A 16,941-nucleotide genomic window follows, 5' to 3' on the forward strand; every position below is an offset into this window, starting at 1 on the left:
CGGTTTTGTTCCGACACAGCCTCCACCAGAAGCCGCCTGAGTAAAGCAATTTGAAAAAACTTCGTGAACAGCGCAGGCTCCACGGCCATGTTATTCTCAGCAATACGTTGAATTGGGCGAGTTTATGAAGATTTATGCTTGTAAAACGGCGCATAAAATAGACTCGAATAAAGAAAGACACAGAGCAGTGCTTGTCTTGTGTTTTGCTTTAACAACAGGTCATGTGAGACATCTGCATACGGGGACCCTCCGCAACACAAACTACACATCTGAAGTCATGAATAAGGATGTCAATCGCTTCTGCCGCTTCTGTGGTGAGAAAGATAACTTTGACCATATGACCACGCCGTGCAAAGTCCACAAGCCTGCCTCAGAATTCTTGCCTGATACCTCTAAAGAAGCTTGGGATAAGGTAAGGCCCAGCGATGACCCGAGCATTCAGTCCAAGGCCGTTTAATGGGCCGGCGTCTCCAAAGGTCTCCACGTCCTGCGGCGCGCTAGCTAACCTGTCTCAATACGCTACCCTAGTGCTCAATAAAGTTTTGTCTGCCTCAACCTTTCTCTTGGTCTATTATTTTAATTTTGCGCTGGTTCACCGGTACGTATCGGCAGTATCGGTACGCATCATATTCTCGCGTATAGTCGCGCGCCTGGCACGCAGGAAAGAAGCCATCGCCTCGCGCCAGTACCTTCTATAGCGCCCACGCAGAACGTCAACCCGGAGTTCCCGAGTTCGAACCGGACCGCGGCGGCTGCCTTTTATGGAAGAAAAACGCTAAGGCGCCCGTGTACTGTGCAATGTCAGTGCACGTTAAAGATCCCCAGGTGGTAGAAATTATTCCAGAGCCATCCACTACGGCACCTCTTTCTTCCTTTCTTCTTTCACGCCCTCCTTTATCCCTTCCCTTACGGCGCGGTTCAGGTGTCCGCCGATATATGAGACCGATACTGCGTCATTTCCTTTCCCCAAAAACCAATTAAAAAAAGAATGTCGGTTCAAATGAACAAGCCGTCTCGATGTCTGCGCGAGCCGTCGAGACACGAGCAGCATGGCACGTGCCAGCTGCTGGGGATCAGAAGTCGACGACGAACAACCGGAGCGCGGTACAGATTCTCTCAGTTCGAGTGTGTCACAAGGCAAGCTGCGCGATGCCGCTGGAGAATCTTGAAGAGGAGAGCCTGCCGAAGAATCCCGACCTCGAATTGGCGCAGATGAAGTTTGTGCTGGTCCGCCATGAACCGCACAACGACAAGCTCAAACAGGACCTGATGACGGCCATCACGGAGCACAGTAAGCGAGGCTAGCTCAGGCTGGTTCGACTTGTTGGTTTTTTGCACGTAGTTTCGTTAAAATACGTCAGCAAAGAAGGAGCTTTGCGCCGACTTCTGTGAATAACATGGCAGTCTAACAAAGGCGCATTGGTAGAAACTTGTCCAGTACATTGTTACCCGCCGCGGTCGCTCAATGGCTAGGGCGTCTCGGCTACGAAGCCGGAGTTCCGTTTCGATGGAGGCGAAACGGAAAAATGCGCCCGTGTGTTGTGCGATGTCACTGCACGTTAAAGATTCCTAGGTGTTCGAAATTATTCCGAAGCACTCCATTATGGCACCTTTTTCCTCATTTCTTCTTTCACTCCCTCCTTTATCCCTTCCCTTACGGCGCGGTTCAGGTGTCCACCTAGATATGTGAGACAGTTACTGCGCCATTTCCTTTCCTGAAAACCAATTTTCATTTTATTTTACTACAAGTGGTGCATGAGTGTCCCAACTACATGGTGCTCGCAATAAACACGGTCTGCAACGGACACTACAAAACTGACGTATTGATTCCGGCGATTTATTTTTAAGCATTCAAAAGCAGAAACGGGCATCACTTGGCGTTAGTTTAAAGGCGATAAGAACTTCGCTACTAACGCGATCCGAGAAGGTGACGCCAGCGTACGCAGCTTTTTTTTTGTAGTAAAATAATCCGCGCAAATTAAGCCGCTTCCAGGTGCGCTTTGCTGACACCATATCACGGTTTGTCTTCTTCCACATAAGTTTGTATAATTTTAGATTGTATGCCAAATAGCAGTCATTGACCCTATTCTGTGGCACCCCAACCTCCGTAGACATGGCACCCTTTTACGAAGAGACCTGCGCCGAGCTCGGCTGGACCGTGGACGCCGACCTGCTGGCCAACATGAAGTTGGCCAACGCGACCGAGATCGTGCGGTTGGACTCGGCGATCGAGGACGCCGAGAAGAACTTGAGCGAGACGGAAGTGCGTGAAGCTCACCTGGCCAAGGCAGAGTACCTGAGTCGCATCGGAGACAAGGTTGGTGCGCTCGCAGGTGCGCTAACGTAGCTCCCAATGACTCTAGACGAACGCAGGAGCACGCGCGACTTGTGACGTCGCTGCCTTGAGCTGTTTGCGCGGTCAGATGGTAGCGCACTCTTTCGGCCTGTAAGCTGATGACATCTACAAAAATTTTAAGGCTGCCGAATACAGGACAATCATTGAAGCCTTGAATTATTTGTTAGCGGTTTGTTTATTCTCCTTGCACGCGAATTTTTATTCAGTGGGAAAAGTTCTTTAAATTTTTAGTCTTGTACGCAACATGCCAAGATTGCGCAATCGTAACTCGCACTCTCCTGCATGATTTGCCGTATCGGCATATGTCCACATTGTGAAGTAGTAGTGAGTGGTTTATTAAAATAATAAACAAAAAGGAAGTAAAATATCATTGCTAGCCCCGGCATCTGCCATCGATACTGAAGCATCTGCGCAGGGGCAGCGGAAATAAAAATAGCAGGCAGAATGGAGAAATGAAAGAGGTGAGGGGACAGGAAGAGAGGATAGATGGAGAGGTCATATAATCAATATTGCTTTCATGGTCGCAACTAGGGCTCATTGCTGTCACGAGAATTGCTGATGACGCAAACCCACTGTTCGTCGTCATTCGGTGTAGTTTTTTCGCTTTTTCTGCGACATCAATTATTGCGCAAGTGCTTTTCTGAAACTTGTCCTTTTCATAATTTCATTATCCAGCTTAGCTTAAAGCGAATAGCTCAAAGTTAATACAGGTCTGATTTATTGGATTAAATCATTTTTAACTTAAGTTGCTTAAAACTTGTTATGCTGAAAGCGATTATTAGCTAAATGTACTTTACGCGTCATAACCACATGAGCTATTCACCACTGCACAGTAAAGGACTTCAGATTAAGGTCGAGCACATGTTGTTCAACTTCCACCAAAAACCTGAGTACACGGGTTTTTTTTTATTTTCCCCGCACTTAATGCAGTCAATGCGACTGGTGTGCCTGAGAAGAAACTCTGCCTAAGAAGCAGGACCCCCTTTCACTGAGTAGTCACTACGACGATAGTATTTTACGGTTAGAGGCACTCCTTGCCGTGATGTTAGAGTTGTCAATTCACACCTTCGATAAAGAAGACACGCTCACAAGTCTTGTTCATAGGTTGTGAAGCTGGGAAAAGCTGGGTCAAAAAGCTGGGGAAATTATAATATGTGCTCCTGAGGGCGAGGCAGGCCTCCTGTGGGCGTAGCACTTGAAGACTGTAAATTGTTTTCTTAGGAAAGGACTGTCTGATACTGTCTGATACATATACAGTTACTGTCTGATACATATATCTCTAGACACCCGAACCACGTCGTAAGGAGGAGAGGAAAATGGGAGTGAAAGAAAGAACGAAAGGAAGGCAGAAAAAAGAAGGAAGGAAGGAAAGAGAGAGGAAGAAAGAACTAGAGAGAGAAAGAGAGAGAAAAAGAAAGGTAGGTAGATGCTGTGGTGGAGGGCTCCGGAATAATTTCGAGCATCTGAGGATCTTTAACATCACTGATATCGCACAGCATGCGGGAGCCTTTGCGTTTCGCCTCCATCGAAACGCGGCCACCGCGGCCGGGTTCGAACCCGGGAACTCCAGCTCAGATACCAACCGCCCTAACCATTGAGCCACCGAATCCCCAATTGTGTAGCTTCTATTCGGAAGGACTCTACTCAAACAAATGCAAAAATTGTGATGCGAAAGCCGATCTAAATCATATGATCTGGAACTGCCCGCAGTCCCTACCCGCGAGTCACTTCATTACCGACTCTGCTCATTGGGAGGCTCTATTGCTCAGCCCCGACCCGGGGATACAGATCAAGCTCCTCCAGCTGGCTGAAGACGCCGCCGCTGCCCAAGGGATAGCGGCCGCCGTTTCAGCGGGGGGCGACTTCGTGTCGCTCCTCTATATCCGCTGGAAATAAAGTTTCACAACCAACCAACCGCCGCCGGTTCTTTTAGGCTGCCCACTTCATACTGACGCATTCGTGACGCGTTTTTATGTCGCTCTGCTTCTCCAGGAGGCGGCGCTGGCGCAGATACGCAAGACGTACGACAAGACGCTCTCCCTCGGCCAAAAGATGGACCTGCTGTTCCACGTGATCCGCATTGGGCTCTTCTACCTCGACCATGACCTCATCACCCGAAACATTGACAAGGCCAAGAGGTATATATGCAGTCCGGCTTTTACAGCGCAAGCTCTTAAGGTACCCGGATTCAGCGTAGTCGTTACTATCATCATCAGCAATTGCTGCTCTATTCTTTTCCTCTAAACGAATTTTCTTTTGCAACATCACCGCGGCGGCCGCGTTTCGATGGAGGCGAAACGCAAAGGCGCCCGTGGGCTGCGCACTGTCAGTGCATGTTAAACATCCCCAGAGGGTCGAAATTATTCCGGAGCCCTACACTACGCCCCTTCTTTCTTCCTTTCTTCTTTCACTCCATCCTTTGTCCCTTCCCTTATGGCGCAGTTCAGGTGTCCGCGGATATGTGAGACATATACTGCGCCTTTTCCTTTCCCCCAAAACAAATTTTCATTTTCATTTTCAACACCAAACGTGCACACATTTTTTCGTGTCTTTTTCAGTATAAGCGTTCATACATTGATTTTTTTTAGGAAAGAAAAGATGTATGGTTGGTTTTTTGGGGGGGAAAGAAAATGGCGCAGTGGTCGTGGTGGTAGTAGTTTATTTATTAAAATAATAGTACAAAGGTAGGAAAACATTTTTGCTAGCTCCGGCATCTGCCATCGATACAGTACCTGTGTCACATATCGGTGGACACCTGAACCGCGCCGTAGGTAAGGGATAAAGGATGGAGTTAAAGAATAAAGGAAGAAAGAGGTGCCGTAGTGGAGGGCTCAGGAATAATTTCGACCACCTGGGGATCTTTACCGTGCACTGTCATTGCACAGCACACGGGCGGCGTAGTAGTAGTAAGTGGTTTTTACTAAAATAATAATAGAAAGGAAGGGAAAGATTTTTGCTATCCCCGGCATCTGCCATCGATACTGAAGCACCTGAGCTGGAGCAGCGGAAATAAAGAATAGCAGGCAGAATGGAGAAATGAAATTAGAGGTGAGGGGACAGGAAGAGAGGATATGGGGCGAGGTAATGTACACAAACTATTTACACAATAAGAAATGTGTCCGGGTTGTGCGCGTGGTTAGTCGGGCGGCGCCTTAAGTCTCATTTCTCGTTACATACCTCACCCGCTCTGTGGAGGAAGTAAGAAAGGAGGGAGCGAAAGAGGAGCTAAAGAGGCGACGTAGTGGAGGGCTCCGGATAAATTTCTACTACCTAAGGTTCTTCAACGTTCAATGACATCGCACAGCACACGTGCGTCTGTTTTAAAGCAGGAGCAAGGCTGCCGTTCAGTGGAAAACCCGGCATTGTCGTGGCCAGAAACCCACACCACGCGTGTCAAGAAACAACGTCACAGGTGAACATCTGAAATAAAAATAATTGCAAGCAGGGCTTGTAATGTAAATTAAACGCCGGCGCATGCCTCAAACACTGTGCAAAGTATTTGGTTTTACGAGAAGAAAAATTCTATAAATTTCACTCAGGATTCGAACCCCAGAGCACTGGGTCTTTACACCACGCATGCGTTTTTTTTATTTAGTTCTTGTCTTCAAAGGCGTCGGAATAAATGCAATATATGACAGGTGGTTATTTACAAAAACGCAGCACTTTTAGCTGACAAGAAGCATTCCAAGCTTTTTTTTTTCATGTTGAAGTTGTATTGCTTTTTCGAAACTTAACATGACCGCGCACAAGCTCGTACAGTTTAGCCACAAGCGGTGTTTAATAAGTGTGTGGTGTTGTCTTACACGGAAAGTGGTATCTTTCGAGTGTTTGCTATTAGTACCTGTGTAATTTGAGAAGTAGTAATTATGGAAATATTAATTAAGCGGGTAGTGAAGTGCATGTTGGTGTCCTCTTTGCTTGAAGTGGCACAGTGCGCCTGCATGCGGCGGCCACAGAAAAAACACCGCGATCTTAATGTACGCCGCTGTCCTAAGAGATCGCGCATGCGCCATAAAGATTTCACTGCGGAATATGCATCCAGACGGAACGCTCCTTTGTGGCTATGGTGATTGTGTACGTAGTGCAGTGAGTAGTAGTCAATATATGTATATACATAAGCGACAATGTGTGCGCAAACTGCAGGGTGGACTAGTTCAAAGGCAAGAATGTGGATACTGTGTTGGGACAAAGGTGGCAGTGTGAAGAAAGAACGGTGGCTGTGTGTGAAGAGAAACCGCTGAAGGGAGCCATGAGCGCTCTCGCTTCGTACCCTTGAAGGCGGTGTCAATGTGATGTGCGAGTATGTACGAGTATCTTGGGCCTAGCTGGGGCTGGGAGTGGCAGTGGCCACTGCCACTCCGAAAATAATGCAGCCGCTAAAAACGCAACATACACAACGCAGACGCACGTACGAACCATGCCGCGTGCGTCTGTATGTGTCTTCCCCATTGTGCTGTGTGTTCCATTCCGCTCCATGGTTCCTGTAGTACACACTAGCCAGCCTCACAACATACATTACCACCATCTCTCATCTCTCCCGACGCCTCTTTGCAGCCTCATTGAAGAACGTGGTGACTGGGATCGAAGGAACCGGCTGAAGGTCTACCAGGCATTGTACAGCATTGCTGTGCGAGACTTCAAGGGGGCTGCCACATTGTTATTGGACACCGTGTCCACCTTCACCTGTTACGAGCTGATGGATTACCAGCGCTTCGTCACCTACGCTGTCCTGGCCAGCATGATCTCCCTGTCCCGGGTGGAGCTCCGGGAGAAGGTACCCACCATCATTATCATCAACCTAAATACGCTTAGAGCAGCTCAGTGACCACCCCCACTGACCTCCAAAGAACACCGTCCTTCGCCAGATGTTGCAGCCTTATCTGCGCAAGCTTCCGATTCTCATATGCGCTCCTGGCTCTCTCTAGCCCCTTCTACGGTTGCCTTTACTTGGAACCCACTTATTTAACTTAAATAACCGTTGGTTGCCTTTATTTCGTATAATAAGCGCTGCTCAGTGCTAAGCAGTACGCAGTCCTGGAAAAGTTCAAGCGCTTCGCAAACGTACAGTGCACTAGAACAGGCAGTGTAGCGCGCTGGAGAGGCTGGGCGCTCGTTCCCGCCAGGGACAAACTAAGCGGCGGCGCTGCTATCTCCCACTCTTGAACGCGTTCTTATATGGACTTGCACCGCAGCGGTAGCCTAGTGGTTTGAGCATCCGCCTCGTATGCGGGAGGTGCGGGGTTCGATCCCCAGTGCCGCCTGGCACCCACCGGTGATACAATGGGTACAAGATTTCCCCTGCCTGGTGCTCGGGTTCTTAAGCTTAAAATGCTTGGGAAATGGGTCTTTGACCCCACCTTGTGAAATGAAAAACTACCTTGTGCCATAACGCTCTTTGGCCAAAGCTGCCCTTGCGCCATAAAAATTCATCTTCATCATCTTATATGGACTCCTGAGTACATCTGCAAACAGAACTGGTGACCTGCGTTGCGTCCCGTGCTTGGGGCATAAAAATACGAAATATTTTGTTTTCTGCTGTACAGACAGTATTTCAGCAGTGCATTACGCGGGCGAAAAAATGCGACCATTCGAACGCCGTGGTAATCCACTCGTTTCTGGTGGCGCTGCGATTGGACTTGACGCGGACTGCTACTGGCGACGCCGCTGAGGACAAACGGAGACCCACCCGCTACACGGTCTGTTTTAGTTCACTCTAGCAAAGGTCGGTGCTGCCCTTCGGTACCTTCGGTTCATGCTTTCATTTCGAGTCATGACATCTTCTCTGCTCAACGAATGCTCTTTCACGCAGGTTGTCCAGGGAGCTGAGATTCTACAAGTGCTGCATGGAGTGCCAGACATCTACGAGTATCTCCTCTCCCTGTACAAGTGCCGTTACGCCATCTTCTTCAGAAAGCTCGGTGAGAATTTTTCATTATGCGGTCAGACACATGAGTTATATTTTCCTTTGGTGCGGAGAAACGCCATTTGCCTGAAGAAAAGACCTCCTATCCACCGAACTGAACTGTCGCACTTATTTCGCATCCCTCAGTGTTTGACAAAACAAATCGGGCCTCTCTTCAGCACTTAATATATTAGACTATCTTTGTTAGTCTCTATTAACGCATTTTACGAAACGATTCCCTGGGATAATTTTTCCGAACCTCTAAATCATTATAAGAGATAAATCCGGGCATAAATTGTTTTGGTCGCTAGCAAATAAGTTCGATCTTTTTGGTCTAGAAGCAGCTGCCTTATTGTTGCAAATATATATCCGGAACATTTGCAGTCAGGTCTTGAGTTTCTTGCCAAAATCCTTTTACATGCAGGGTTTCAACGAAGAGCAGGTTTCGGCGTTTCGTCAATTGCTGATAAAGCTTAACCTTGTAATCTTCATGCTGCTTTTATCACACTGATGTTCTCCTGGTCCTACACAGAAACACTTCTTTTTAGGCCTATTTTTAAAAGGCCCCTTCACCTTAACACTGCCAGGGATAACAGTGTTGATAGCCTTATCGGCGTGGCCATTTCGGGAGAACTCGGACTTTTTTTTGTTGGCCCATTACTTTTTTCTCACTCGAAATTTCAGCCCCAGGTGTCTCATATATTCCTGGACAAGCTTGAATAAAAATAGTGTGCAGTGTGTAAGGGCATACGTGAGGAACATTCTGTTCTCAAGGTAAATCCCAGTGTTTAAGTAATTAGGTAAAGAATGCCGATTCCTCGTTTCCAACTACTTTCCTTAATTTTAACAATCGGCTACGCTATAGCGTTAGCAAACTCAGCAAATTGTCTTGTTTGAAGCTCTTATTCATGATTAAAATGATAATTTCTCATACGCGTGCATTGCCAAAAGCGGCAATGTGGAGTCACGCTTGTTTTTTTATATATTTCAATCGATACCCTGGCGTCCAGAGGCATTTGTCATGAAGTGGTTACACAAGTAGACGTAGAAAAAACAACACTGACAGCGCCTGAAGAAAGTCGAACAGAAAAAGGATGTCTTGATTGAGTGATTCTTAATAATATAGAATAGTTGGTTTGCACTTCGAAGACGCGAGGAACGCTCTTGAAAAGGCGTAATTGACTCGGCCTATTTTTGCTGCCCGGCAAATATAGTTTAGTGCTTTTGTGATCGCTGTACGCTTTTTATTTGGCGCTAAGAATATTGCAATGTACAGGCATAAAATAAGTGACTGGAATGAAGGAAATGTTAGGGGTAGGGTAGGCTGTCGCTTAACCGCTCTGATATATAAATTGTGCACGCTCACGCAACGGCACGACACCCCTTCAAAACTCATCAGCGAAATGCGCCCATTCCACTTTCACCATTGAACGGGGTTATGTTGACTACTGGTGTTATCAGTGTATGCATGGGTCGACAGAACAACAGGTGTTGTTTTTAAATTGAAGGCCTTGATTTTTATTTTTATTATTGATTTTTAAATTGAAGGCCTTGACTTGTTCAGTCGATGGCGCAACTTATTTCGCAATGTAAACGTTCCTACTACGGTCGACGTTCCGCGCACATCTGCTTTCGAAGTAATTCTAAGCGGATCTATGCCTGTTTTGTTTTGTTTTTGTTTTACTTTGTCCCAATTTAAGTGTCCACTGCCCTAGTTCCAGGACGTTTAAAACAATTAAGATAAGCTGCTTCAATGCCACTTTGAGCGAGAGTCTCTCCGCTTCAGACCTGCTCGCGCCATGTCTGACACGAGCATTTCACTTCTTACTGAGCAAAAAAGACTCGCGCAACACAAGCGCTCCTTCCGCGCTAAAGTTAAATCTTAAATTAGTAAATTTGACGTAATATGAGTGACATGGCGCGTGAGGGCATAAGTGACGTTGCGGTGTGACGTATTGCTCTGCTTGAGATCCGCTGCCTACGGTGTGGCCATCGGATAGTGAAGAGCGCAACGCAGTCGAAAAAGACGACAGAACTGTGTCAAAATTACGATAACACATTTTGTAGCTTTGTCGTAGCGACAGTATTTACTATTGTTTTGTAGTATTATTATGTAGTACTGTAGTTTTTTCTTATATATTTTTCTGCAGTATGTATATTTGTAGTACTTTTTTGTAGTAACTACAGAAAATTCTCTTGTTACTACAAAAATTTTCTGTTGTTACAGCAAGTTTTTGGGCAAAAACACTATAGAAAATCTGTTTTCATGACAGAGATTTCTCTTTTGTGTTTTTCAAATGGGAAGAAGCGGTAAGCCAGGTGCCGACGCGATACATTTTTTCCTTCAGTCCGATCCTGTCACAGTTATCGACCTTGAAGACGAAACATTATCGTTTAACAATACAAGTGCGTGCTGCAGCAATCAAACTTTGTTATTTATTAATTAATTTGAGCACCTTAGAGTGTTGCCGGTACGATGCGATACTACCGTTCGTAATTATCCCGCTTCTGGTGAGCACACACACTGCCGTTTTGCCTACCTTCACATTAGTTGCCCTATTTATTATCTGTTTAGAATAATCTCCAGGCAGGAATGCAATGCTGAGGGGAGAGGGAAAAAAGGGATCACCAGTTTTCAAAGCAACATTTAAGTTATCTCGATAGCACAAACTTTACACCAACCCTACTTTAATTCTCTCTTCCCTGCTCTCTATCTATCTTGAAGCGACCTACACATTTTCATACACAGCCGCCGCGGTGGCTCAGTGGTTATGGCGCTCGGCTGCTGGCCCGAAAGACGCGGGTTCGATCCCGGCCGCGGCGGTCGAATTTCGATGGAGGCGAAATTCTAGAGGCCCGTGTGCTGTGCGATGTCAGTGCACGTTAAAGAACTCCAGGTGTTCGAAATTTCCGGAGCCCTTCACTACGGCGTCTCTCATAGCCTGAGTCGTTTTGGGACGTTAAACCTCCATAAACCCAAACATTTTCATACATGTAGTCATACAGTTATACGGTGGCCATTGGAGTGAGTTCTTTGTAAATGAGCACTGTATAATATAGTTACGTATATGGCTTCGCACATATTTTGTACACGTAATACTTTAAACCGTTAGAGGAGAAGATATTGAAAGAAAGTTTATGGAAAAAAAACGCCGTTATGCTATACGACCCGGAAGACTAGCCGATTAAGCTGGTAAACGCACGCCAGATTGAATCTGACTCTTCGTGGCATCCACCTACCGTCGCAGCCTATGTGGAGCAGCTGCTGCTGCGTGACCGGCTGTGGGCTCCGCACGTGCGCTACTACGTCCGCGAGATGCGCATCCTGGCCTACAGCCAGCTCCTGCAGTCCTACCGCAGCCTGACGCTGCAGTACATGGCCGACACCTTCGGGGTCACCGTGTCCTTCATCGACCAGTGAGCCTCCATTACCACTGTCACCTCGCCCTCAGGGCCAGTGCGGCTTGAGAAAGATTTTTCAAGGCCGGGAAAACGAAGTCACGATACTATTGAAATTTTATTCCCAGTTTAGCAGTGGATCAAGCAAAAGAAAGTATAAGAAAGAAATACCTCAAATAATCGGTTTTCTGCTTCAGCAGGCTTGCCGTCAGCTCCGTATACCCGTCAACGATGCAATAATTCTCCGTTTCCTTGGAAACTAACGACTAACGAAAAATTTTACCATTCGTTTACCACTACGGCAATACAAATTTCAGAGACCACTGGGGCGGTGCCATATATCGACAGCATTCGGAGTGTTGGTTACCGGGCCCGTGTATGGGATGCCTGTCGCGTTTATGTCGCAAACCCTCATTAGCGCCACGGGTGAGCTCAGTGCCTCCTAACGTCTTAAGTTTCGTCAGTGTGCTCTCACTGGTCAGTGTGCGGCATTCGGCCAATCAGCGTGGCGCATGTTGCCATAACGTAATCAGTAATGTCATTGTGTTCTGGTCAATCACCATGGCACAGTGTCATGACTTGACGCATGACGTCACTTCATTCTGACCAATGAGCGCGTTGCGCCATCCCGCCTGATATGTTGAGCTAAAGAAGCTGACGCCGCATGAACGGGAAAAGTAGTCTCAAAGAGACTGATAACTGCCAAAACCGTGCCATAAGAATATGGTGGGAGAGAAACGATGTCTCGTATTGTAAGGACTGAGTGCTCCAATATCCAAAAAATTAGGATTTATACTTTTAGTTTCGCATAACACCAACTGAAGCCCCATCTTGAGCTGAAGCCCTGCCGTTGTGTGTCTCCAATCACGTGACCACTACCCGCGAAATATTACCGATTTGCTTTGAATGCGCATGTTTTTCTTTTGTAGCGATAGCTACATTACGGTAGCATTTCGAGCCTTCAGCCTGACGGCGCCGTGGCGATGGCGGCGCCGCTGCGCTGTCACGTGGTTGGTCACGTTGTGCGGAGCAGCTGCCGGCGGCGCGGCTGATCACGTGATTGGTCACGTGACCAGCCACGTGGTGTGGAGCAACTGCTTGCCCGGCGGCGCGGCGCGCCGGCGAAACCGAGCTGCCACAGCTTTGCTCATGCGCCGTGTCAAGTGGGACGAAGATGAAGAAACGCCCAGCGAAACGGAGCGGCAAAATACTGACTTTGCAATTCAACTGAGCAAGTTCCACTCGGCCAGCTGTAGCTATCGCGTCACTCCAGGTTTAACCAGAGCTAAACCACCGCCAATTTTTTTAAGGAGTGGCCGTCATTGTTTACTATAGTTTACGCTCTCTAGCTCTCCCGTCGATGAAAAGTAACCCTTCCTTCACATCGCCAATGTTGAGCCTTTGTCTTTTGTCATAAGATGGCACCACAGTGGTTTCTTTGGTTGAAGCGGTAACCATGGTCGACTAAAGGCTTCGTCGACAGGGCGTACGTCACTGTGCCGTAACTTCCTTGGGCGCTTCCAACTGAAATGAATGATTCCCAATACTGAAAAGGTCTTACTGTCTGCCGGGTGATATTTATATTAGTTTTCAGTACAAAAGTTTTGCCGACGTACAATTTTTGTCACGCTCGCTGGTCATGATTTCCATCATAGGAATACATAAAAACGGGGGCATGCACTTATCGAAACATTCTCGATGAAAATTTTGTACAGCGATTTTAAAAACTGCGCTGCGGAATCGAGCACCTTAGACAGGAAGGTTGCGTCATGCCGATAAAAATTGGGTGTTAAATACAGCGGCTGGTTCCTGTAAACATACCCAGCAATTCTGGACAAAAGCATCTTTGAGCGGAAAACCATTCATGAGTGCAATTTTTTTTAAATAAACCACTACTTCTACTACTACTACTAGCACAATTTAAGATTTCATTATAACAATCAATATATCCCCAAATCACCCAACTGCAGTCTTGAATTTTTTTTATATTCACGTTTTTACTGTCGTCAATAGCTTTCCCCACTGGTTTTCTGCGACAGTCTTAACAATTCGATGCGACCACTGGAAACACTTGAAAAGATCTCGCTACGTATCAGAATAATGGCCGATTGCCTTCAAAATTTCTGTTATAGTGCCTTTCAATTTTCCGGTTACCCAAATTTTCGCGCGAGAAAGCTGGACTTGACCGTGTCTCAGTCTCTAACAACCCTACACCTCGGTGCAACATTCACCCACGCTCATGATCGCACCCTCTCTCAAGCCACCTTGATCAAATGATCAGAGGTGGCGCATTATGAATAGCAGCCCCTGCGTGGCTTCCTTGTTCCATGGACCTCAGGGGCTTTAATGTCTCATCTGGACTTTTCGTTTACGAAGTACCACGGCGCAACGTAGCAGGCGTTTTCCATGGAGAAAACCTCCAAGAAGGAACCAAGGCGGCCCTTTTAACATCAGCGTTTCTCTTCAGAAGTTTGGTCTGTGCATTGCATTCTCTGTCTCTCAAGGGGTGCATGTGGTTCCCATTCCCAGGGAGCTGGCAAGGTTCATCGCCGCAGGGCGGCTTCACTGCAAGATCGACAAGGTGGGCGGAGTGGTGGAGTCGATGCGTCCCGACTCCAAGAACTTGCAGTACCAGGTAAGCTTTTTGCAGCTATTATTAGGCCTACACATTTCAAATGAAGGCACCAAAGCAGTTCCTCGGCTTTATGTATATTCTCTATTTTGTTAGGGCAGCCTGTAGCAATCAAAAGATTTGGCTCCCCAATGCGTCTACAATACTTTTAAAAGTCCTTCTTTGTTCACAGCCCAGCTTTCCAGAGGCAACCGCCTACACTCTAAACAGAACGGTGTAAAAGGGGAGTAAGCTGTACTCTAGCGCACGTCCTTTTATAAAAGCGTGTGCATTAAGCGCAATAAAGGACGGCTTACTCCTTTTATTATTCCCACGTAGGTGTATTCATGTTTAGAATGTGTAGAATGTATATATGTCTAGCTTGGGCAATTTTTCTCCTCAAAGGATGGTGCTATTGAAGACGCAGATTCACCCATCGCTTTTCATTTTCCTCCTTTCTGTTCACTGTTTCGCTCGGTCTGGCAAGACGGCAAATCGGCGATGTAGTTTATTAGGAATCCCCACTGCTTTGTCTCCACTACTGACGTCGCCAAACTTCCCAGTTTCGCATTTCCACAGGTCCAGCTCCCTCACAAGCGCTTTGCTACGATGATAACATACACTACCAAACATGAATAGAAATTCGGATATCGGGTCACCACGGATTCTTATCGTAATATATGTAGGAAGCCAGCAGTAATAGATACAATTTGGTCTCTGTACTGCAGAGCACGGCCGTTAATAAGCGGTTGCACTTGGTAATAGATGATGATGATGAATTTTAATGGCAAAAGGGCAGCATGGCCAAAGAACGCGATGGAGCGAATTGTTTTGGTGTACACATCGTGGAATGACAGACTAATTTCCCATGCAGTTCGCCCCATGTTCATAGCCCCCCAAGAAGAAAAAAAAGCCACAAACAAAGCGCAGAGAGCCAGCGTCTAACGGAGTTGTCGCTGGATTAAAACAATCAAATATTAAAGAATTAGGATCTGAAAGTGGCCAGAGTGCAAAATATTTGGAGGAAAATACTATTTAAAAAAATTGGGCAAGGCAATTTGCGATTCAAGTATCAAAGAGGGCAGAAGGCTCCCAACCCCCGCATCACCCCAGAGTGGCCTAGCACGAGGCCTGGGAGAACAGGTGGCTACCCGGCGGCACTGGAGATCGAACCCTGCTCCTTTCCTTTAAAATTAGACCAGCGTCTTCAGAGCTACGGTGTATTGTGCAACTGCAGATATATGCGACCGCTCCCTTCTTTTTCTTTTTTTTTCTTCTTTAGCTCGATATTAACCGCGGCGGCATAGCTTTCGTAACGCAATCCTGTTGAAGGTGAAGTTTACAAAAATTCAGTAGAAGGGCAAAGTTCTTGTGAAGGCATTCATTTCTTCTCTGGTTTTTAGAGTTGTGCTCTTGTATTCATGTTCACTCGACTCCTCCGCGATAAATATGTCCGATTACGTGATTAGGAGCAAGATAACGTGGATGAATTACGTACCGCCGCCGCCAAACTTGACACGAGTTTTCCAGCGCGGTGCTTGGACCAGCGCCGAGAACTTTTCGCTACTGATCCCGAGACCATGCTGGGGTGCTTTCGTGATCCATGCTTTTGTGAACAGTCACAAACGCACTCTGCAACATAGACTGACTCCCGCAGCATTGATGTCAATCCAGGCCGCACGTTGGAGTATTCGTGCATAGTTTTCAGGCAGTAGAAAGAGGCATGCAAGTCACCAAAATGAGGCATGTAGTTTTGTTGCCTTCAAAGGAACGGCACCCCCCCCCCCCCAGCCATTATTCTTCTCTTATTTTTTCATAGATACTGCATGCGAAATTTTGCCGCCACGTCTGGCAGGCACAACTACTCAAAATACTGAAACAGAGGAAACGACAAAGCAAAAAGTTCATTATCATTTGTACATTCAAGAAGCCGAGGAAAGAAAAATTAGAAAAGATATTGACCGGACGTTTACCATCGGGGCAATGCGAATTTCAGTGACAGCTCAAATGGTGCGAATAGCTTAGTAGCTTTGAATAGGGGTGCAGGACGTCTGTGGCGTTTACACCGTTATGATCACCTCAGCGTCAAGGATAAGCTGTAGTGATTTCCTCGAGATGGCACGAGTGACGCAGTCATGTTGGGATCAATGAACGATTGCAATACTGGCCTGTCAGTATGGCGTGCTGTCATGGCGTGATGCGTGATGTCACGCTGCTCTGACCGATCGGCGTGACAGATTTCACCCTGTGCGTTACACCAACGACACCGACAACGCATAAATAAATCGCACTTAACAGCCATCACGGTAAAACATGGGTTCCTGTAATGAAATTTTGGCGCACATTACACCAAAAAAAAAGCAAACCCACAGCGTTATACTTACCCGTCACTTTTTTGGCCATTAATGGAAGTTCAGATTTTACGCTCCTTGCGGTGGAATGTGCGCTGAGCATAATTAGAGCGGCGAACCGGCAACGTAACCAACGCATATTAAAACCAGTTATGTTTTTCTTTTTATCTTCCAGTCCTGCATACGGCAGGGGGATATCCTGTTGAACAGGATACAGAAGCTGAGTCGCGTCATCAACATGTGAGCAGCTCTTCCGTGCCACCTCAACGCACTGCACCCCAGCAAGTTCGTGCAGCGTCTTGTCGCGTGCCTCATCGCACCC

At 46.9% G+C, this 16,941-nt stretch overlaps 1 protein-coding gene across 1 annotated transcript; it reads left to right on the forward strand.

Annotated features, from left to right (window-relative positions):
• The first annotated feature begins 1,045 nt into the window (after nucleotides 1-1,045).
• On the forward strand, nucleotides 1,046-16,941 carry LOC144097335 (26S proteasome non-ATPase regulatory subunit 6-like). The gene is made up of 8 exons (XM_077630077.1): nucleotides 1,046-1,291; nucleotides 2,112-2,317; nucleotides 4,349-4,494; nucleotides 6,911-7,130; nucleotides 8,166-8,274; nucleotides 11,507-11,675; nucleotides 14,187-14,292; nucleotides 16,795-16,941. The coding sequence occupies exons 1-8, from the start codon at nucleotides 1,150-1,152 to the stop codon at nucleotides 16,861-16,863; spliced, it is 1,167 nt and encodes a 388-aa protein (XP_077486203.1). The 5' UTR covers nucleotides 1,046-1,149; the 3' UTR covers nucleotides 16,864-16,941.

This window comes from Amblyomma americanum, chromosome 7, assembly GCF_052857255.1.
Source record: "Amblyomma americanum isolate KBUSLIRL-KWMA chromosome 7, ASM5285725v1, whole genome shotgun sequence".
Lineage (NCBI taxonomy): Eukaryota > Metazoa > Arthropoda > Arachnida > Ixodida > Ixodidae > Amblyomma > Amblyomma americanum.